This window comes from Chelonoidis abingdonii, chromosome 2 (genome assembly GCF_003597395.2).
Source record: "Chelonoidis abingdonii isolate Lonesome George chromosome 2, CheloAbing_2.0, whole genome shotgun sequence".
NCBI classification, from domain to species: domain Eukaryota; kingdom Metazoa; phylum Chordata; order Testudines; family Testudinidae; genus Chelonoidis; species Chelonoidis abingdonii.
The window spans coordinates 43,658,089-43,682,342 of NC_133770.1; the positions used below are offsets into that span (position 1 = coordinate 43,658,089).

At 40.6% G+C, this 24,254-nt stretch overlaps 1 protein-coding gene across 1 annotated transcript in view; it reads left to right on the forward strand.

Moving 5' to 3' along the window:
• CUBN (cubilin) overlaps positions 1-24,254 on the forward strand; it is a 223,416-nt gene that overhangs the window by 47,261 nt on the left and 151,901 nt on the right. Inside the window, 6 exon segments of the mRNA XM_075062312.1 lie at positions 791-921; positions 12,256-12,442; positions 17,377-17,537; positions 18,527-18,708; positions 19,365-19,521; positions 22,540-22,727. Coding sequence (XP_074918413.1) covers positions 791-921; positions 12,256-12,442; positions 17,377-17,537; positions 18,527-18,708; positions 19,365-19,521; positions 22,540-22,727 — 1,006 coding nt within the window.

The window sequence follows — 24,254 nt, forward strand, 5'->3', positions numbered from 1 at the left end:
TTCCACTTAACATAGTAAAGGCAAGGTTTAGGAGGGGTAGCATTTTTCCTAAGTCTTTTATTGAGCCAAGGGATGTAAACTATTGAGTGAGAAATTAACTTTTCTGTAAGGGATGGCAATCTCATGTGCAGATTTTCACATCTGCCATTGTCTAGCAATAGAATTTCATGTAAGTTTTTTAAGGTCTGGCAACAGGTTTAAATCCACTCTTAATATTATTTCTTCCTTTGGGATGCAGGGAAGGAAATAATTTTTAATACCAAGTAACAGAAGCAGAATAGGTGAAAATTGGGTACATGAATAAACAAAAATTAGGCTATAACATGGGCTAAATCTTAGACTTTATAGTTTTATATTATTTATTGATCAATTTACAATACCTCCTCGTGTGTGTTTATATCAGTGAATAAAATGATTGCACTACAGATTTTTATTTTCTTACAAAACGTAACATATTTTTATACTCCCATAACTCAAGAACAACTAAACTGGCTTGGTTCAAAATTTCAAATATGAATTTGGGCTGAGGTTAAAAGATGAAAAATCCTTCCACTAGTTGGAAAATAAGGAGCAAGTGAATATGGGATTATAATGGAGATTATTTCATCATATTAGCTAGTCTTTCTGGAAGAGTAATCCAGTGGGGACCAATCTATCTCCCTCTAAAGTCAACAGAAAATGACCCAGCTACAGGCTTCTGGGGAACATTGAATACTTTTCTATTAATCTAGATACTATAGAATATTGATATACGTACTCAATACATGGTATCTCCTTTGACTTTTTATAGGTATTGTGGAAGATCAATTCCACCATCACTCACCAGCAGTGGCAACATAATTATGCTGTACTTTGTGACAAATCACAACATTGTCTCTGAGGGGTTCTCAGCTAATTATGTCTCAATGAATGTTTCCACAGGTAATACAGAAGTGTGAGCGTTATGCAGATTATTCCTGTCAAGCCTTAATTGTAAACTCACATTACAAAAACAAGACACATTTCGTTTTTTTAATTACTAGAATCCCTGCTGTCTCCTCCACCCATCTTTATTTACAGCTTGGTTCACTGGCCTTTATTCTAGCTGGGGAGGATTGGCCAGGCAGAAAGCAATGTCTTTAGGCAACACCAGTGGTTTCTGTAATCACTGACATGGCAGGACTGCATAGGGTGGTTAGGAATATTATTTTCTAAAGTGACATAGGAGCGGAAGTCTTGTTGACATTCAGCTGACTGTGCAGGTTGGGGTTTTTTTGTGTGTCCCAAGCAAACCCAACAGGAACAGGAGTGCTTGTCACAGGTATAAAGGTACCAGGTGCTGGAGTGACATCCTGGAGAATGAAGTAGGACAGATGCAGCATGGCAGTGGAAGTTCAAGCCTCCTCTCACTGCCCTGCCAAAGAAGTCTGTTCCAGTGTAGCCACCTTCTGGGGAGCAAAGTCAATCTCCAAGCCCTTCGTTTTTCAACTGCTCCCAACCTTTGAGCATTACCAAAAGCCCTAGTTAGTGTGTAGGGTTTCTGTGATATGTACGTCTGCCTGACCCTTTGGACAGTGTTAAAACCACCATGCCCATTTCAGAGGTCACCTACAAGTATTCAGAAGGTAGCAACTTTGTTATCACTGACCTGAGCTGTATTTGATCCAGCAACCTCAAGGTGAAATGCTATATGCTAATGCTACACTCATTACTAATCCTCTCACCGCTAATCCCTGTCCCATGGAAATGCAGTTCTGTTTTAGAAATTAAATATCCCTGCTGACTCAGTGTGCACTGGTGATACACTGCCTAGCCTGTCTATTACTAAGTGTGGGAGTGTAGAATCCTGAAATCAGTCAATGTTCTTTAAACGTTCCTTCACATTTAGGTGGGGATCTTGCTTGCTAACCAACCTTCTTGCTGCTGGCACTGAAGCAAGACCCTGGCAAAAAGCACTGCCTTTGGCTGGGCTGGTTTGGAGTGGCTGGCACAAGAGTAGCAGGAAATAGTGAGATTCAGTTGCTTCGAGAACTCCAAACAGGCAGGGGTAGTTACAGCCAGTGGAGAAGCAGATCCCAGACAACGTGTGAGATACAGACTGTATTGTGTGACCACGTGTGGTCCCCTTATGCAAGGAAGGAAATGGTCTGACTGTGTCTATAGTTGCCCCCCTGTGTTCAAAGTTTTAGTTTGAGTTAAATATTTTAATCAAAGAGCATTAAAAAAGGAAAAGTGCAATAACTCTTCTTGCCAAGTTTTAGTTCTGTATTTGTTTTCAGTAATTAGTTTGGTATAAGCAGAAGCCTCATTAAAGGCCCGATTCTGACACCTTTACTCACTTTCAGTAAAGCAGATTTATGTGCGTAATCCCATTATTGTGGTTTTATTATTTCTGTTACAGTTGAGTTTGGAGGCCCCAGTCAGGGTTGGGGGCTCCATTGTGCTAAGTTCTATGCAACACAGAGTAGAGCCCTGTAGAGCTCATGGGCAACAGAAAAGACCCAAGAGTGCATGTAGCAAACAGTGGGAAGAAGCAAAGGTGGAGGAATGAGGGGAATAGTAATTAGAACTTGTATCCACATGGGTCATCTGTGTGCACAGCTAGATGGTTTTCAGTTGGGGTTTGTTGTATGTGTGCTGTATTTTTAATGCGATAAATATTAAAAGTCCGTAGCAGTCATCTCTGTAGCTATATGTGTTGCTGTATTTGACATAAATGTAGATCCCATAGTAGAATAATGCCTGTAACTGCTCATTTACTGTTCCTGAGCAAAACTGCAGTTAGCGTGTTTGAGAATTGTGTCTTGATTTTAAATAAATAAATAGCTGCCCATTCTCCTTTGTTTTAGATTCTGAGCAAAATATCCACTCTCCCAGCCACAGCTCAGGCAGTCTGACTGTTACTTCATCTCTTGGGAATGTGTGTGGAGGTCTGGTAGAGATTTTGCTTCCTGACATTGCTTTTGCTTTACCACCAGTTAGCGTCTACTTCCAGATGTTCCAAATGATCAGTTTTCTCAGCTTCCTTCATTCATACATTAGTTATCTGGCATGGAGAGAGGAAAAATCATTAGCATTTAAGATTTAATGGGAAACATCTCAGCTAGGAACCTACTATCAGTTTGAAACTAATGCAGGAACAGATTTATACAGCTTTTCTCTCTCTAAGAAAAACCTTAGTGTGTGAAAACTTTCTGGGTTTTTACTAACCCAGAAATCATGAAACCTTTCCTCTTATTTTGAAACAATACATTATTATTGTAAACTCTCCCTCCATTTTGTTAGGTTGCTGCTACAGCTGCTGGACTATCAGTGTGAGCATGTTAAAATAAAACTGTCTATTGGCATATGTTTGCAGGGTCCAGCCATTCTTTTGTGTAAGCGACTCTATTGGAGGTTAATATGACACTTTCTCCTCCACCCCGTATCACAGACTGTTGCATTTAACTAATGGCCTTTTACAATAACATGAACATTTTCTGAACAGAACAGCTACTTGTCATGACTCTGTACTCTCATAGTTTTTCCCATCCCTTTCTGACTGCTCTTTCAGCAGCTGCTCCTGCTCACACAGTTTCTGTTCTCAGCTCTATTCACAACTTCTTTGTTCTCTCCCTGAGCAAACTTACTAGTGAGCTTATGGCTTCTGTAACATCTCCTAATTACCTTGGCCCTTCGGTCCAGTTTCACATCTTCAACTATCTGCCTGCCATCTTCACCTCCATGTCCCTCCACCATCTTAAATTCAACAAGAAGGAAACTGGATTTCTTCTCTTTCATCCCAAACTCTGCCATATGTATCACTATTAACAACAGTAACATGATCACCCAGACTCACAGCCACAGTCTCATATTCGACTCCTCTATCTTTTTCCCATCACAAAGCCTACCAAACTTGTCACTTCTTCCCTTTAACATCTATAAAACCCACACTTGCTTTGGGATTGAACTCTCATCTGGTGCTTTTTCTGAATTGACTTTTCATGTCTGATTTAGATGATAAACCCGTGGGGGCAGGGACCATCTCATCTTTTACGTTTATACATTGCCAGGCAAACTGACGATGCTTAATGAAATCAACATTTTTAAAGTATTCATAGTCATTTGGTATGTCTTGGTTTGGAGTTCCCAACTAGAGATTCTTAGGCCCTGATTTTCAGACTGAGGAACTGCCATCTCTGATTGTGGGTCCACAGCACCTCTGAAAATGAAACCCTAGGTGTCTCATAGTGGGTGTCCCAAAATCGAGAGACAATTATTTGTTCTCGTACCAAAATTTGGCTACATATAAATCAGAATAATCTAATGCAGCAGTTCTCAAACTGTGGGTCATGACCCCAAAGTGGGCTGCGACTCCATTTTAATGGGGTCGCCAGGGCTGGCTTGAACTTGCTGGGGCCCAGGGCTGATGCCGAAGGCTGAGCCCCACCACCCAAGGCCAAAGTCTGAGGATTTCAGCCCTGCGTGTTGGGACTCAGATTACAGGCCCCCCACCTGGGGCTGAAGCCTTTAGGCTTCAGCTTTGCACCCCACCTGGGTCAGTGGGGCTTGGGTGGGCTCAGGCTTCGGTCCCCCCTCCTGGAGTCATGTAATAATTTTTATTGTAAGAAGAGGGTCGCAGTGCAATGAAGTTTGAGAACCCCTCATCTAATGAAAACTTAAACCAAAGTTGATAGAGGAGAATAGGAATGGACTCTTATGGCTTGAACTACCAGATGATAAATGATAGCCCCCTACAAGTTTCAAAAAAGCTTTTATAAACAAAAAGGAAGATTTAAAATGTCCTTTTGCAAAGGGCAGGAATTCTTCCTTCCCCAGAGGGCATCCAGGATTCAGTGAGTGCTGCAGCATGCGGCAAATTCCTATAATTTGTGTCTGCATCTGCTGGTGCTATAGTAGCAAGGGCTTAGCTTGACCAACAAAAGCAAACTAATTCAGAAGGAGATGGGCAGTTCTAAGGGAAATTGAAGCATTCTAGGGAGCCCTTTTCTATTTAATATTTATAACGACTAGAGATAGATGACCATGGTTGGATGAAATAAGAACTAACTAAAATTGTCACCAAAAATGGAAACCATACCTGAACCACTTTGGAGGTCTGAACAAGTATGGCTAGTTCTTTGCCCCCTTCTCCCCCACAGTTTATATTACACTATGTACATGTTTTGGCTTAAGCTGGGGCTTCATGCAGAAATATCACAAAAGAGCTAATGCTCCCTGTTTAATCTGACCTAAACTTGGAAATATAATTTCCAGAACAATTTGTTTTTTCAGCTCAACTACTACGGTTTGGATAAGTATGGACAAGCATCAGATAACTATCAAAACTTTTGGCTGTTTATCTGAACCAAACCAATTCTCTAAACCTCCTAACATTGGTTGTCTGTTAATAATAACTCCTTAGAAAACTGAAACTAAAATCTGTTTCCTTATAAAGATCCTTTTTTGTTCTTTGCACACACAAAATATTACTGTAAATTTGTTCATGAATGCTGAGCTGCTGTCATTCATTTTTAATCTTAGAACAAAGAACTCTGAAGCTGCCTTGGTGTAAAAGAAATAAACACATACACATACTGATTTATGGGGACATAGCTAACAGATGCAATTACCCACTCCCATCAAATTATATCAAATGTTAAGTCTTCCATCTTTAAGATTGATATTCATTTTGTACCGATCCAATTATGCATGGGCAGTATGTATTTATATTTGAGAAAAGAAGAGGATATATACCAGTGCTGTGGACTTTTTGAAGTCTAACACATTTTTTTCCTGCTAAGAAAATGTGGTTCTAATCTTGTTTCTTGTGCAACAAGTATCTTCCATACTTTTTCAGCTACAATTTTTGAGCCAGCTGCATTGTAATCATTATCAGAACAGGTCAAAGTAGTTCTGATTTATATTAGATGTTCCAATGGGAAGACTAGAAGAGTAGTGGCCTTAAATTATTCTAGAGAGACTGAGCTATTGAAAAGATTAACAATGTTATCGTATAAAAGGGAACAAATATGAGTGAAAAGGCACTTTCATGTCAAATAAAACTTCTTTTTTGCATCTTTATAGCGTAGGGAAGAGTGTTTTGGTTGGCATGTATTATTTGTGATATATTTATTATTAGTTCTGATAACATAGCCCTAGAATAGCAGCAGACAGAACTTGATACCATCAGTATAAGTTATAGTTCTGGTCAAAAAAGCAAACAGAACACTGGAATATGTAGCCTGGGGCATGGGATGCTATCTGGAAAGTTCCTGAACTCTGTCAGCTAGTGGGATAAGCATACCAGATAGTAGGAACATGAGTGCTATTTGGCCAGCCAAATACCACCTAAGTAATAGTCAACAGCTGTTGAACATGTGCCTTGTTCATTGGAACTGTCTTGCCCTGGCAACAGAACCTGGGCTTTCCCTCTACTATATTACTTGAGTCATCTATTTGACTGTCAGGGAAATGGTCTCTTAGGAAACAAGCTGATATTTAGATAGAAGTTTAGAGTCTAGGGCCCAAATGAAAAGGACCTCTGAATGTGGTGAAGGCTATATAAATATCAGCATAGATAGACAGACAGATTGAATCTGAATATCAGCCTCTTTTTCCATCTCTGCTGGATAAACCACGTTTAGACAACATGCAGTGAGCCTGGTCTTGATCCCAAATGAAATCACGGCCAAACTCTCAAAGGGTTCACTCCTGACTGGTGACAGAGGGCTTGGCACCTTGCAGGATCCAGCTGCAGCCTTCACTGGGAACAGGATTGGGCCCTGTATATGTATTTAATTATCCTTTGTTTATTCACAAATACCTGTTCTGTTTTTAGTCAAAGAAGGTTACATTTCATTCTCTGCTTTGTAGAGCTGTAGCTAGTTACTCTTGCAAGAGCTTTTATCATGTTTTTGTGCCAGTTGCTTTCTGGATGGAAATTTTGTTCTCAAATTCCATATATGACTTACATATTCCACACCCCTCCCATCTGGGAAATGATGGGAGTGACTCTGACTATTGTTTGAGATTTCTCAGCTTCTGTAGGACTAAGAGAAGATGGCACTGAGTGATTAGAGAGGTCAGAGTTAAAGGAGGAGGTAGCTCGGAGGTGATAGTAAGCCAGTCCGGCCCGGTAGGGAGTACCTGTAAAAAAGGGTGCAGTAGTGTACTGGCAAATAAGTGGAGCATTCAGTACTGGCTAACTTTCACCTCTTTCGGCTGCGTAACAAAAAGTTCAAACTCAGAGCTAATAAAAGCTTGGAAAGGGAAAACTCACTGTCACATTTGTTTGTTGTTTCTCTCCCTCTCCTCCTCCAGCCAGGCTCCAACCTGGCTAGGCTCCGCATTCCCCTGCCCCCCGCCTCTCCCAACTCAGTAGGGGCTGCAGCGGCTCCCCTCTAAATTGTAGCAGGGAGCAGGGGGACTGGCTGAGGAAGAAGCCTCCCCAGGTAGCCTGCTGCCTGCATAGGAACAGTTTAAACTTAGCTGTTCACTCCAGGGTCTGAACCGGGATTAGGGGCTATTTCTGGCATCCTTGTTAATTTCACTCTCGATTGTTGGGGTGGGGGAGTGACCAAAGCCAGGGCAATTCATTTATATTCAATTTATATTATTGAAGATCACCTCATCCAGGGGACAGAAAAGAACTGCCCCGGCTTTGGTCACTCCTCCACCCCAACAACCCTCAGTGAAATAAACAAGGATGCCAGAAATAGCCCCAAATTCCTTGGTTCAGACAGTGGAGTGAACAGGTAAGTTTAAACTGTTCTTACGCAAGCAGCAGGCTACCTGGGGAGGCTTCTCCCTCAGCCAGTCCCCTGCTACAAGCTAGAGGGGAGCCCCCGCAGCCCCTGCTGAGTGCGGGGGTTGGGGGAATGTGAAGCCTAGCCACTGTTGGGCAGCCTGGCTGGAGGAGGAGAGAGAGAGAAACAACAAACAAATGTGACAGTGAGTTTTCAGTTTTTCAGGTTTATTCCAATAGTAAAGTTTTATTACAGATAGTCCTGGTAGTAGTAACAGTAGCTTTATTTTCTGTATCTAAGTTATGCAATGGGATGGATCCATGAAGTATGTAGGAGAGGTGAGTTGCTTGTGTTTGGACTGTACTGATAAGAAATGTAACTTACTTCCACCCCTGGCCCCGCCCCTTCAGTCTGAGGCCCCACCCCTTCGGGGTGGGGGACAGAGTGGGACCTGTACCAGTAAGAGTTGTATTTTACTTTCACCCCTGAGGTAGCTGGACATTATAACGTTAGTAGCTGGACAGTCTAACTTTGGTTTAACTGTGGTGCTGGTGCACGTGTTTTATGAAAACCGTTCGCTTACTGACAATCCAGCCTGAGGCTGGCAAGGGCGGGGCATTACTTTTTGTTAGATTAATTTGTATCTCCCAGCCTTGTATCTGCCATCAAATGTGAGCTATTCTGTATCAAAAGAAAATATGGCTTCAGACTTCTATCAGCACCCTCATCTCTAGCATTAACATTTCCTTCCTTAGTTTCATTGTATTGCTTCCTTTCCTACTATTATCTGAGACTGGGAATAATTCCTTTCCTTAAATTTTCCCTTTTACCTGGAAGGTATTTATAGAGTATGATCATGAACAATCTCAGCACCACTTCTTTTCTTTTCTATACTTTTTGGGTCAAATATCGCTTTCAGCTAGACTCGTGAAACTCCATGGGCTTCAGAAGGACGGCACAAGTAGAAAATATAGACACGTAGGTCTAACTTTCTAGCTGATAGCATAGTGTAAATTCAACTCTAAGATAACATTTCAATGGACATTATCAGTAATTCCAATGAGGGATGAGAGGGATGGACCTTTTCCCCAGCTGAGCGGGCAAAGATGGAAATTGAATGTTGTATATGGCAGATATACATGGAGAAGTCAAGGAGGGATGGGGATTCAGTTTAAATTGCTGTGGCTAGTGTTTCTGAATAACGGGATTGAAGCTCTCTACAAAGAACCTTTGTTCTTCTTCTCATCCCTCAGCTGTGGTTGGTAAAAATTAAGTCAGTTAATGCCTGCCAGCAGCAGGCTCTTGAGCACAGATGTGCTTTATCTACTGCCTGTGGAGAGGAATACACTTCATGTGGAGAGGTGGCTTATTTTTCTTTTTTGTAAATATTCCTAACACAACACAAGGAGCTAAGTGTTAGGGAATCTGTGTTCTTTTTTGGCAGCGTAAGATCAAACTAAAAGAAAAATCACAATTTTACCGATGATTTAATACTCTGAGTTTTGCTTTGGATTAATAGGCATCATGGCAACCAATGAATATCCCTTTATTGGAACAAACAGTAACATAATTTTCTGCACTGTGCATGGCTACATGAGAAAGAAACATGAAACCTAACTTTTTTATTAGTATTCATATTGGCAATGTTGTACTAGGCTGCAGTGGTTTACAGCCTTTTCTAACAGAGAAAACATTAACGTTGTACAGAAATCAAAACCAGATTCAATGGGTTTCGAAAACCTCCCACACTGGCAAAGAAAGATGTGTGATCATTCTGGACAAATACCCTTTTCTTCTTTCTTTAGTGAACTTGAGTAAAATATTTAAAATGAACGGGAATACATATTTTTCCAGTCTTTTATTAATTTCATCATGGCATCAGGCATTCCAAAACTTGGCAAAGGGTCCAGAGTTCCTCTTTCTTGCTTGCTTACCTAATAATTTGCATTGATCGCATTAGTATTGCAAACTGAAGCTAGCACATTTCAAAAAAATCTGACTTTTTGATGATGTGTTAGTGAGGTGATTACAAAAGATGAGAACCCGTTCCTCAGCTGAAACCAGAATAATGTGAACAATAGTAGTTGTGCTGGCTGGTGCACATGTAAGTAAGTGAGGCCATTTGGCACATTTGCTCTTTTTATAATCTTTACAGCAGTGTATCCTAAATGTGTTCTTGGCTCTATGTAGTTGTAGCTGGAGGACTGACATGGGTGAGACAGTTACTGTAAGATCTGTCATGTTTCTCCTTCAATCTTTGAGTTCTGGTGCAAAATGCGGAACAAAAAATAACTTCCAGTGTGGATCGCCACCCGGGTTTGATAATGGATTCCTTTCAGGGAAGCAAACATTATTGATGCAGGGAAACTGGAACATCTTCTCCCTGGAAGGACTGCAGTGATTGCTCTTAAAAGGGCTGGTTAATATTCACATTGCAAATTACTTCATAACATAACCATTTTAATACTCCCCAGACTAGAACCTGGCATTCATGGTCTCAGTCCTTGAATGAAGGTACAACTACAATGTTGCTTGTCCCAAGCACTCAGAAATCATGAGCCAGGCCCAAAAATAATCATGACACTGGCCTAAACATTTTGAGGGTTTGGGGTTTTTTTGCCTTTTGGGTTTTGAGCCTTTAGGATGCGCTTGATTCACATTTTTGAGCTTCTGTCTACAACCATGAGGGCTAGAAACGTACTTTATAAAATCACAAAATCAGCTGACTTTAAGATCGGAGGCTTGAAGAAAAATGCCAAATATCATGAGATTCATGATAAAATAATGAAAGTTGGTAACACTTGTGAGGGTATTGCACATTGGACTGATGAAGTACCAGAGATTTCATTGAAGGTGACCAAACTTGACCTTAAAATTACACGCAAGCATTTGAGCGTGGTTATGGAAGTGACAGTTTTTCTAAATGACACATAAGTGAAAAGAAAGAAATGGCATGTGTACAGTAAAGCCATCAAGGCAGCGTTGTTCATAGTACTTCTCTTAAAGTAGCCATTTGTACTGAATGTGAGCCATGTAAAAAGATGTGCATGTCATATTTCTGATCACATAAGTTAGCATTTCATTTGATGAGAGGTTGGCAGAGTAAATCATAGCAGCAAGAAGAGTAAAGAGGGCTAACACAGTATTGGATTGAAGCAAGAGTTCAGTATTGTACTGTCAGTTTAGAAAGCATTAGTTAGATCACATTTGGCATAGTTAATCTTTCTAGATAATTAAAACACAGAGGGAATTTTTCACTTTTTATTCCTCAGATTGGTCATAGGATTTTTGCTCTCTTTTGACATAAGTAATATTTCAGAAAGTTAAATATGCACATTTCAAAAGGTTTTAAGAAGTTAAATGTTATAATTATTAAATTCATAAGAGCAGAATGGTGGTCCTGCTATTCCAGATATGAAGGGCCTGTGGCTTGCATCAGTTCTTACACTAGGGTATTAAAGTATAGGGCATTAAACTGTAGCAGTAGTTTGTTACAAACTAAGTTTCAGAGGTCGGTTAAGGCCTGGTGAAATGGTTAAAGTTAGTCATTGCATTCTACTCTCTGCTTAGGCTGTATGTTGTACATGCAACCATGATGACTACTTATGAAACATTCCATGAAATCTATCATGCTTGCCATTACTCTTATATTCTGTCCTACAGCAAGAGTTTGAACTTTTGTAGAGCCTTTGCTCTCTCTTTTTGCAGAGGTTCTCTCAAATCACCTCATTTCTCCATCCCATTTTCCACCTCATGCCAAGGCTCAGTGTCATGGTTGCCCTCTTGTTGGTTCAGGAAGGATGGATGTAACTCATTCTAGAACTGTACTTTGGAGAGAACAACTGGGTCCTGGCAATCATGAATTTTATGCTTTCCTGCAGTTAGAATGTGACCAGTCAGGTGCCCCTTCATGACCTAGGTAAACAGAAAAAGGAAGTTAAAAAAGAAAAATCAACATTGCTCCTAATTTAGTTCAATGGAGGCCACCTGAGAGCAATGTGAGATGTTCTCTTCACTCAGAGAGTGAGTGCACAGTAGCTTTCTAAGCCTCTGTTGCTCAGATGTTCAGGACTCAAAGGCAGCACATTGTGCTGACTGTAGATCATCAAGGTAGCCATTACAGTGTCCTTTTTTACTGTTTACCGGTGTTCGATCAAAGCCTGTTTAGCTGCTAGAAATACTTAATCCTCCACCACACCACATATACCACCACCACCTCTGTCTTTGTATGCACATTGATTAAAGAAAGTTTTACTTAAACAATCAACGTGTCAAATCAAGTACAATAAATCTCTTACACATCCTGGATTCTGTTTTTGGTTTTATGGGTTACTTTAAATTGGGAGCTCCATCAATAAGATTTTTCCAAGATAAGTTACAATATAGAGTAGATCAGGATGTTTGGTCTCCTGTCTGTCAGAAATAGATATTTATTTTTAATTAAATATGTGCTTTAAACTGTTTCATAGCCAACAGACATCTTTGGAATGGAGCTTTGTGGTTGATGTATCTTCAAGTCACTGTGTGCTCTGCTTCTTTCTTTTAAAAGTATGCACTCATCAATACACTGATGCCACTGGTGTGCTGACATCTCCAAACTACCCCAGAAACTACCCTGTCAAGACAGAGTGCATATACAGGATCAGAGTGGAAACCAACAAACAGATTGCGCTGCACTTCACCAACTTCATCTTGGAAGGGAATAAGTTTTGTTCATCGGATTATGTAGAAATCAGGCAAGTCCATTTAGTTCTATTATCCTCATTAATGATCACAACCAAGGGAAGGAAGTAGAATCAATTTAGGCTGAACAAGAAACTGTAGCCTGAAATGTACCTGAAACTGGCAAGAAAGGGTTTGATAGTGAACTAGAAATAAAACCTTGTTGCAGGGCCGGTGCAAGGATGTTTCGCGCTCTAGGCGAAACTTCCATCTTGCGCCCCACCCTCCACCCTGAGGTGCCCCCCCCGTGGCAGCTCCCCTCCTCCGCCCTGAGGCGCCCCCCCACGGCAGCTCACCCCTGCTTCGTGCATGATCACCCCGAGCACGCCGTTGCTGCTTCACCTCTCCCGCCTCCCAGGCTTGCGGCACCTAAGCTGATTGGCGCCGCAAGCCTGGGAGGCAGGAGAAGTGAAGCAGCTCAGCCCTGCCCAGTCTCCTCCCCGAGCACACCGTCGCTGCTTCACTTATCCCCCCTCCCAGGCTTGCAGTGCCAATCAGTTCCCCTGCATGCCACTCCCCCCCCCCCCACTTGCTGCAGGTGGCTCTCCCTGCACTCCTTTGCCCCAGCTCCCTCCACCTCCATCTTTGGTGACTGGGGCGGCCAAAGATCCAGCTGCCGCAGTCACTGCCAAAGAAAATGGCGCCCCCCAAATCTCAGCGCCCTAGGCAACCGCCTAGGTCGCCTAAATGGTTGTACCGGCCCTGCCTTGTTGCTCCCTCCTTCCTATTCCAGTTTTATGTTTCCCACTTGTGATGGTCCTGGATAAATTCCAGCTGTCAGGTTAAATGAATGGATTCTTGTGGGGCTTGTCAATTCCTCAGCAGAAGGGCCATCTCTTTTTGTACTGGTTGGGGAGAGGCACTATAAGTGAAAGAAAGCATAGAGTCAGATAAAGTAAAAATCTTAAATGAATCAAAGTGAATCATTGAATCTCTATGGATAGAAATTCCATGCTTGAACAATAAGATATAGCAGTAGGAATCTACTACCGACCACCTGACTAGGATGGTGATAGTGACTGTGAAATGCACAGGGAGGTTAGAGTGGCTTCATTTCAGCTATCTTCATATTGGATATATGTCATCTCAGGACACGATGCAGAGGTAAAATTTCTTCACACCATAAATGACTGTTTTATGGCGCAACTAGTCCTGGAACCCACAAGGAGAGAGGCCGTTCTTGATTTTGTCCTACATGGAGCATAGGATCTGGTCCAGGAGCTGGATATAGCTGAACTGCTTGGTAATAGTGACCATGCTGTAATTAAATTTAACATCTGTGTAGGGGGAAAAACACTAAAGAAACCCACCACAGTAGCATTTAACTTCAAAAAGAGGGACTACAGAAAAATGAGGAAGCTAAACAGACATTAAAAGGGACAGACACAAAGATTAAATACCTGCAAACTGCATGGAGACTATTTTTAAAACACTGTAATAGAGGCACAAACTAACATATACCCCCAAATAATAATAATAATAAAAACAGTAAGAGGACCAAAAAAATGCCGACTATGCTAAACAGCAGAATAAAAGAGGTGGAGCGTGTCAAAAAGAAGTCTTTTAAAAATTGGAAGTGAAATCCTAATGAGGAAAATAGAAAACAGCTCAAACGTTGGCAAGTCAAGTGTAAAAGTATAAGAAGGTGGGCCAAGAAAGAATTAGAAGAAGAACTAGCTGATGAACAAAAACTAACAGCAATTTTTTAAGTAAATCAGAAGCAGCAAACCTACCAAACAATTTGTGGGGCTACTGGATGACGAGGTGCTAAAGGGGCACACAAGGAAAACGAGGCTATTGCAGAGAAGCTAAAAGATATCTTTACATCAGTCTTCACTACAGAGGATGTGGGGGAGATCCCTACACCCAAGCCATTCCATTTAGGTGACAGATATGAGGAACGACCCAGATTGAGGTGTCGATAGAGGAGATTTTGGAACAAACTGATAAATTAAAGAGTAATAAGTCACCAGGGACTCAGACAGGAAATCGCAGAACTACTAACTGTGGTATGTAACCTATACTTGAATCAGACTCTATACCAGATGACTGGAAAGTAGCTAATGTAACACCTATTTTTGAAAAAAGTCTCCAGAGGCAATTCTGGCAATTACAGCCTGGTAAGCCTAACTTTAGTTCCAGATAAATTGATTGAAACTATAGTGAACAACAGAATTATCAGACACAGATGAACACGATATGTTGAGGAAGAGTCAACATGGCTTTTGTAAAGGGAAATCATGCCTCACAAATCTATTAGAATTCTTTGAGGAAATCAACAATCACGTAGACTAGGGTGATCCAGCTGATATAATGTACTTCGACTTTCAGAAAACCTCTGACAAGGTCCCACCAAAGGCTTTTAAGCAAAGAAAGCTGTCATGGGATAAGAGGGAAGGTCCTCTTGTGAATCAGTAATTGGTTAAAATGTAGGAAACAAAGCGTCCATTTTCACAATGGAGAAAGGTAAATACCAGGGTCCAACAAGGATCTGTACTGAGACTTGTGCTGTTCAACATATTCATAAATGATCTGGAATATGGGGCGGGGGGGGGCGGTGAAGAATAAGGTGGCAAAATTGAATACATACAAAATTACTCAAGCTGGTTAATTTTAAAGCTGACTGTGAAGAGTTACAAAGGGATCTCACTAAACTGGGTGACAAAACAGCAGATTAAATTCAGTGTTGATAAATGCAAAGGGATGCATGCTAATTCCATGTATGTATGTTAATGATGGGTTCTAATTCAGCTGTTACCACTCAAGAAAGAGATCTTGGTGTCATCATGGATAATTCTCTGAAAACATCTGCTCAATATGCAGTGGCTGTCCAAAAAGCATTAGGAAAGGAATAGATAATAAAATAGAAAATATCTTAATGCTATTATATAAATCCATGATACAACCACACCTTGAGTACTGTGTGCAGTTCTGGTCACCCCATCTCAAAAAAGTTATATTAGAATGGTTAAAGGTGTAAAGAAAGGCAATGAATATGATTACAGATATGGTACAGCTTCCATATGAGGAGAGATTAAAAAGACTGGGACTGTTCCATTCAGAAAAGAGTTGACTTAGGACAGATGATAGAGGTCTATAAAACCGTGAATGATGTGGAGAAAGTGAATAGGGAAGCATTATTTACCCCTTTACATAACACAAGAACAAGGGTCACCAGTGGAATTAATAGGTGGCAGGTTTAAAACAAATAGAAGGAAGTATTTCTTCACACAACACACAGTCAAAATGTGGAAGTCAGTGCCATGGAATGTTGTGAAGGCCACAAGTATAAATGGATTCAATAAAGAATTAGATAAATTCATGGAGAATAGGTCCATCAATGGCGATTAGCCAAGATGGTCAGAGACACAACCCCATGCTCTGGTGTCTCTAAACCTCCAACTGCCAGAAGCATCTGGCACTGGCCTCTGTCAGAGACCGGATACTGGACTAGTTAGACGATTTGTCTCACCCCTTATGGCTGTTCTTATGTTGCACAGTTGCATGTTTTGTAAAGCATTGTGTGCACTTACATATTTAAGCACTATCAATAGTTACTGCTCCGAAGAGTAGAGCTGAGTGCATTGTTACCCTTGATTCTGCTGAGCATTGTAATCCACTGCACATCAATTGTACTGTTCTCCCTCAGTGACAGTACACTGATGGCATCATGAAGACATTGAAAACGTTGATAATGAAGTTTCTGAGTGGTCCAGATCCTTAGCTGGTGTAAATCTGCATAACTCTATTGACTTGAATGGAGTTATGTAGAATGTGTTATTGCAAATATTTTGACTTCAGTGGACCTATATAATTTTATTCCATCTGGGAATCTGGCCCAGTTTCTGGGCTGATGTAATCTTTAATACTACAGTAAATTGGTAGTTAGGAGGAAATATTAAAATTGAGCAGACAGGGATGTGGGTCAGAGGAGGCATTTTCACAGTTCAGAAACCACAACAACCTGAGACATCAGATAGTTGTTTAAGTCTTCCTCAGTGGGGTAAGAGGAGAGAACAGACCTTCTATCATAACAAGGCTAAACCAAATGTTTTAACAAAAACAAGTAGAAACAGGATTTCTCTCTTTAAAATATGGCTCTGCTTTGGTGGCGACATATTAAAATGGCATCTTGGGTTGTTTTTTAAATCCTCTGTGTGTGTGTGTGTGTGTGTGTGTGCGCGCGCAGAAATATAACTATCCTGAAGACCAACATGTTCAGGAGGTACAACAAAGCATTGCACGTTCACCTTGATTGCAAAATTAGGGAGTGCCAGCACCAGCTAAGCACAGGATCAGAAACATCAGCTGTGGAATCATCTATGGAGGCCAGAACAAATCATCTAAAACTAAGATTCAACCCATCTGTTCGGAGATGTAGGCAGATTAATGTAGGCTTTTGTTGCTTTATAGAGGACAGTCATGATGACCCTGATGCTTTACCCTCATTGCTTCCCCATGCAGCTTGGAAGATCCCAGAGATGCTTCTTTGGCTCTGTCAGGATGTTGAGATGTTTTGAATCTGTACTGGAATGAAATTGTTGAGATTTGTGCCCTACTTTTGAAGGTATTTAGGCATTGCTGCTCTCAATGTTGCACCACTTAATTTAACTTAAGATTTTGAGCCCTAAATCTCATTTCCAAAAGGACTTTGGAACCTCAATCTCATCAGCTCTGAATGGAATTTTGGCTTTTGAAATGAGAGGGAGGTTCCTAAACCATTTAGGCCTTGCGATGCTGAGTACAGCAATGTCTAAATACCTTCACAAGCTGGGCCAAAGTGCTTGCAAGTGGTTTGTGAGTAGTTGATTAAGATGTCTTGCACCGTTTAGTAGTTAGTAATGTATTCCTGCTAAAGACAAAGCTGAAGGAATCCCAGGAGACATTTCATTTACTTTTCTCACTCTTTACCTGTTTGGCCCAAGACTTTTCTTCTGTTTCATTCTAGAGATGGAGGCTATGAAACATCACCAGTCCTTGGAAAGTACTGTGGTTCAACTCTGCCTCCTGTAATCATCTCCCATAGTAACAGGCTATGGATAAAATTTGTGAGTGATGTATATGGCACAAGAACTGGATTTTCAGCTTACTGGGATGGTACCACAACAGGTAAAATGAGAATGCCAAGGGTGGAGCTATTTGACCAGTCTCCTTGCTAGATCATTTATCCTTTTCCTCTGTGCAGTTTTCCACCTCACCTGCATCTAACTGCATCCTGAATCCCTTTTAAATACTTTCCCTCAAACTTAATTGATTAGTGGCAACACAAGTTCAAGCAGTTTCAAACAGGGATCTATATTTCCTGTTCTTGGATAAATAAGGGCTTTTCTCCAAGTGATTTATGATAGCACCATATTCTAGTTTATATTTTAACTTCCCCAGTATCCTTTGTTTCTGTGCTTGTTAGAAAATTAATGGTGCTAAGAGAACAGGGGCCAAGATACAGCGTGGGAAGGCAGAGGAGCAGGATTTAGTATTAGAACAGCAGAGCAGGAGATAAGACTCCTGGGTTCTGTTGCTGTCCTTGTCACTGACTTACTATGAGACATTTGGTAAATCATTTACCCTTTCATGTCTTCAGGTCACTATTTGTATAGTAATAGCTATCTCAAAGGATTGCTGTTAGGATTAATTAGCTAATAGTCATTAAATGCTTTAAGATCCGCAGGGAAACATGCTATCCAAATGCAGTTATTATTGTGTATTTCTAGTTTCTGTTACACAATTATGGCAAGAAAGAAGGGAAAGTATGAGGATAAACCTAAAGGCCCTTTAAAAAGAGCTATAAACTCATTGCCATGGCATCAGTAACCATGGAAAGTCTCATGCTAATGGATGTAATACATTCATTAGCAGATGATTTGTACTTTTGCAGAAGTGTAATTCCAGCAGGACACGGCTCTTGCCTGAGGTTCGAATTTTCCCAAGGGGCTCTAAAATGTGTATAATCCTGTGAGGTAGCCCCCTGCTGTGAAGCATTTCATTGGGTAAAGGAGAGTTACAGTAGTAGAGTAGAGAACTAAGCATAAAATCTCTTTATGGGAGAGAGACTGGTGAGGTTTAATGCAGTTAATTATGGTTCTCTTTGTTCTTTTCAGGCTGTGGTGGGACCCTCACAACTTCATCTGGCATGTTCATGTCTCCCAACTATCCCATGCCTTACTACCACAATTCAGAATGCTACTGGTTGTTGAAGTCAAGCCGAGGCAGCCCATTTGAAATCCAGTTTAAACAGTTCCACTTGGAGTTTCATCCAAATTGCAGCTCTGATTACCTTGCTGTATGTACAGTCTCTCTCTCTTCCTCAGATTAGGGTGACCAGACAGCAAGTGTGAAAAATTGGGAGAGGATGTGGGGGGTAACAGGAGCATATATAAGAAAAAGACCCAAAAATCAAGACTGTCCCTATAAAATTGGGACATCTGATCACCCTACCTCAGACAGGGGTATAGGTGCTGGAACTAGGTGTGCTGGGCATGCTGCAGCGCCCCCTGACTTAAAGTGGTTTCCATTATATCCAGGGTTTACAGTTGATTCAGTGGCTCTCAGCACCTGCACTGGGGGAGGGAGCACAGTGTGAGTGCCTATGTAGAGACAGAGAGATTCACACCAAGTGACCAATTCTAAAGTAGGAAAATTTCATCCTCAATGCCACCTCTTCAGTTATGGAGAGGATTTATCTTGGGACAGAGGAGGATACAGGATGTGTGTGTGTGTGTGTGAGAGAGAGAGAGAGAGATTTAAGAGCAAATTGAAATGTCACTTCAGAAAGTTTGTCCCTTTATACTGTTTTTCCATATATAGCTTTCCCCATAAAATGTGATAGCTTCTTTCTCCTTTACTTTACATATGAGAGATCAGTTAAATGTGTTAAGTTTAATAATTTTCACTACTATCATCATCCCTCAAGATTTTTATATGCCTCTTTATTCAAAGGTATATGATGGCGATAGTAGCAGTGCTAAGATGCTGGGTAAATTTTGTGGGAATCAGATACCAGAGTCAATTCGCTCCACCAGGGATACTTTATATGTGAAACTAAGGACAGATGGTCATCTTGAAGGTAGAGGTTTCCTTGCTGAGTACAAGCAGAGTAAGTATGAACAAGAAGAGTGAGAGCAGCAAGTCGCTAGAATGCCAGTATTGGTTCTACAAACTTCTTATTGTATCCTCTGGTCTCATTTGTGAGCAGAATTCTCTTCCAGGAAAGATTGTGCATGTATCGTATTATTTGGCTAGATTTTCTGGTCTGCTAGGGCCACAGCACACAGTGCACTTAAAATGGACAGAGATAGCTAGTTTTGAATTCTAGCATAAGAGAATGTATCCTGATGGAAAGCAAGTAGAGTTGGCTCTGCTGCCACCTACGTCTGCTGCCCCTTCTACTCTTTCATTAAGGAAAATGTTTGTGAGGATGTGTGTCATGTCCATTCCAGGGCTGGTGCGTGGATGAGAGGGACATGGTGGAACAGTGCGCAGCTACTCCTGATCTTCTGTTGGTGTAGGGTTCAGACATTTTGCCAACGGTGGAAGATAAATTAGCCCCTTTGCTGTTGTAATTTCTGCTGAGGCTAGGTGGATGAAGATCAAGGAGCCACAACCAGATTCTTTTGGCCCCCTTCAAATGTAACGGGGAATCTGGTCCATAGGTTTTAGTAAAGCCCATCTGGAACATTCTGAGAGTTTCATTTTTCAAAGCATTTGTTGCAAAAGACACATTTTTTAATTTCTTTGCAAAAGAATTCTTCTCCTGGAAGTACCTGAAAGTGTTGAAGTTCTGCAGAGAGCAGAATACCAACATTTGGAGGTGTCATTTCCACAAATTAATGTGCTCGGCTTGTTACAATATACACACAACAAAAATAAATCATTTCCTTTTATACTTATTTTTATTGGTATTAAAGAATGAACCAATGTATTTTTAAACAAAGTCGTCACTAAATCTTGGGAAGGGGGGAGGAGAGGTTAGTAGTCTGAAAGAGAATATGAATGATATCTAGGTTTTTGGATTTAAAATATTTTTCTATTTTGTGCCATACTCTATATAACGCTTTCATAGCTGGTACTTATCTTTTAAATTGTAAATCATGCAGAATTCTGGATTTTCTCCATAATCTTGAATATTGTCCCAATATTTAATTTTCTTCTTGCGCAATACATTATGTGCCATATGGATTAGGTAAACTTTTGATATGTCACTAGGTATAAACAGCATTACAGTTCATTTCTGAATATCCTGAAGATGACATGTTATCTTGAGAGGACTTGTAGGTTTAAAGAGAGTGCTGTAGCTGGGAATTCTTCTGGGTTTGAATTACAGTAAATGATTATACCCCACTGTTTCTAATCAGAACGTTTGAAAAGCCAAGGATATTCAAGTTTAGTTTGTATTTGTGTGGTGCATTTTTTTTAACTTTGACTGTCTCAGTTATCTCTTAAAGGAATCGCACAGTCTTGCAGCATATTCTTTACATGCCACCAAGTAAGACTCTCGATTAGAAAAAGCCTTGTAGCTACGTCTTTTTAAAGAGGACAGTCAAGGGATTCTCTAGTCGCTGCTGGGAAGTCCGCTTGTGACTGCATCTGTGGAAAAATTCTGCCTGGTCTGATGCCCCCTTCAGTCTCTCATTTATTCGGTGGCCCTTCTCATACTCCAGTAGTAACAGTGCTTCCTCTTCATGACTCAGGGTTCTCCCTCTTTATGGCTTGGCTCTATAGCCAAGTGACTGTAATTTTCTCCTTCCAGGATATCAAAGTCTCAGTGGACCGGTTCACTGGGTATTATCCCTGGCTATCTTCCAATTCAAGGCTATGCAACTTTCCCAGTGACTTTCTTCCACCACAGAAACCTTCTCAGACTGCATTAGATGAATATCCACACCGGGCTGTTTATTTCAGATCTCTCCACCAATGCCTTTATAGTTTTAAACGTCAATACTATGTACAATGTCCCTTGTATCTTCAGCCCGTTTCCTAGGGCCCAAGAAGAGTGACTGTCTCCTTGAACTGAGAGCTCTGTGAGACTGAGCTCAGCCACCCTGTTCCCCTTCCACATCCTTCCTGTGCTTTTTTGCCAGTCCTCAGCTGATGGGTTAATTAATCCTTTAGCTCACCCAGCCCACTGTCCTGAGTAGCTAATCACATTTCATTCCTCAGTTAGCCCTCTTGGGGAGCTACTTTGTGTCAGAGTGATCAGACTAGAGACTCCGCTGTTAACTCCCTGCTACCTGCTTCATTTTATTCTGCTCCCATGTACACATTTATATGGAGTAATAAAATACAGTATGCTCTGCAGCACAGCATTTACTCATATTGATAGTCTCTGAGTCCAGTGGAATCCAGATTCAGGAAAATGAGAATCACTGATCCAACAGCATGGCTGCTCTGTGCCCTCTCTATACCTTCTTTTCATTCCCCCTCTGTCCCCCCGGAGGGAAAAACTCTTTATCCCAGTCAAAATCCCCAAATCCTTTTCTAGATCTCTGCTTGATGACTAACCAGGGAAAGTATTATTAAGAACTTCATGCTGACTTCCAGCATGTTAAACCAATTAGGATGTCCAACACAAGCCAACTAATTTCATTCATCTTTCTAGCCGTGTGTAATCTTTTTTTTTCCTCTAGTTCACTGAAATGGTATGTGAGTTTGCAGTACTGTGTCTAAATACAGCTCCAGCCACTGTAAATTGGTTCGAAGTGACTGATTTAGCTTGATGATACATTGCATTTTTATTCTGAGTTTTTTAAAATAATATAAATAGATGTTTTAGAGAATAATTTTGCATTGGAAAGAAAGAAAAATATGCAAAAAGAGTATGTAGAATAATGGGGGAAATCAGCTCATGATTCTAGTATTACTAGGGAGGAAGGATATTCTTATAATGAACGACTTGTAGTTGGGATGTCTGGATTTTGTTCCTCGTGCCTGTGTGTCCTTGGGAAAATCACTTACCTCTCTCTTTCTCAATTTCCTTATCTGTAAAATAGGTATAATAATACCTACCTCATGGTAGTATTATTAGGCTTTAATCAATAGTATTTGTAGATCATTTGAGATCCTGGGATGGAAAGCCGTATACAAAGTATAATTTATTACTGTTTTTTGTCCCTAGTTTGCCAAGGAATAGTGATTGCCAACCGTAGCCAAGGCATCTTGGAAAGTTTAAACTATCCAAACAATTACCCTCTAAATGAACACTGCAGCTGGACCATCCAAACTACAACTGGGAATACACTTAACTACAGCTTTACATCCTTTGATGTAGAAGAAGAATCAAACTGTGATCTGGACTATTTGAAGGTATGAATCCAAATTCCAGACCACATGTAAATCAGTTCCTTTCATAGAGAATAGGCACTGAAAATACAGCATGCCCTCATTTTTTTCAAATTGGAAATATTTTGTTAGAAGAACAAGTACAGAAACTCTAATTGTTACTGATTACATTGTATATCTTACCTGTATGTCTATCAGTTTTAGTCATTTAGTACTTTGAACTCTAGTGAACAGCTAAAATCAGAAGATGGAATCAGAACCTGTTAGTGAACCTGGCTGTTCATCAGTTTCCAAAGGGAACATGTCTGAGCATGTCATGATACTGTATGAGCTAGAGACTTACTCACTGCAAAGAATAGTTGTACATCTTAACATTATTTTACCATGGGTAATATGACGTATGCTACCAGTTCAATAAAGCACTTACGCATGTGTTTGTGTATCCCTGTTCAGCAAGGCTGTAAGCATATCTTAAGTATCATTGACTTGAAATTAAACACACGTTGAAGTGTTTTGCGGAGTGGGAGTAGCCTTAAACTCAAATTCAGCATGCGCGTAAGGGTTTTTGCTGAATTAACACAGCCTGTCTAAGAGTGAAATTCACCCCTGTACAGGAGGCTAACACAAAGCACTTATTCACCACTTAAGCTTTGCATAGGGAAGAATTTCACCCTAAGGGACTATATCCCAAAGTTTTGAATAGTATTATAGCTATTTGAAGCCAGGAAGCTGACAATGAAGTGGTGGATATCCAAAGGTTCATAGTATTCTTTTAGGCATACCTAGTGATTTGGGGGCTGGTCTTGCTGGAAGTCAGGTGACAGCTCTGCTAGGCCTGTTGGTCCATTCCATCTTAATATCCTACATCCTTGTCCATTTGGTGTGCCAGTTTCCATAGTTGAAAAACTGGTAATAAACTGGTGAAAACTGACCAGTGAAGGGCAGAGGCCATGAGCACAGTAGAAAGCCCTCAAGGAAAAAGGTGGCTGCTAGAAGACAGTATTCCAGAAACCATGGCTGGATAGTGCCAGACTCGAGAGGGCTTGATGGACATTTTAAGAAACAGAAATAGAACACGTTGGGAGGAGGAGGGGGTGATGTGGATGTGAGGAACGTTGTGCTTTGTTTTAATAATTCCTAGCTTGTTTGATGAAATAAAAATGGAATGAATTTACTAAAAAGGGTAAAAACACAGGAGAATATAGTCATAGAACTGTGTTAAAGAGTCTTCAATTTACAAAAGAGGTGGCTAAATTGCAGCGGCAAAAACCAGAAGCATAAAAATTCAAAGTTCAGTTAGACACTTTAGAGGAAACGATCATTTTGAGAGAAATCAAAATAATTATTTTTTGTCATAATACAAATATGTCTGTCTTCAAATGTCATTTAAAATTATGATTCCCGGATATGGAAAAGATGTCTTCATTCTGCTGCATGGCATTCAAATATGTGTCCATATGTAAAAAGAGAACAAGGGTGAATGAGTTAGGAAATCAACTAATGTTTGTGTCACTCTTTGAATTGTGAAAAGGGGAATATTGTGACATTAGT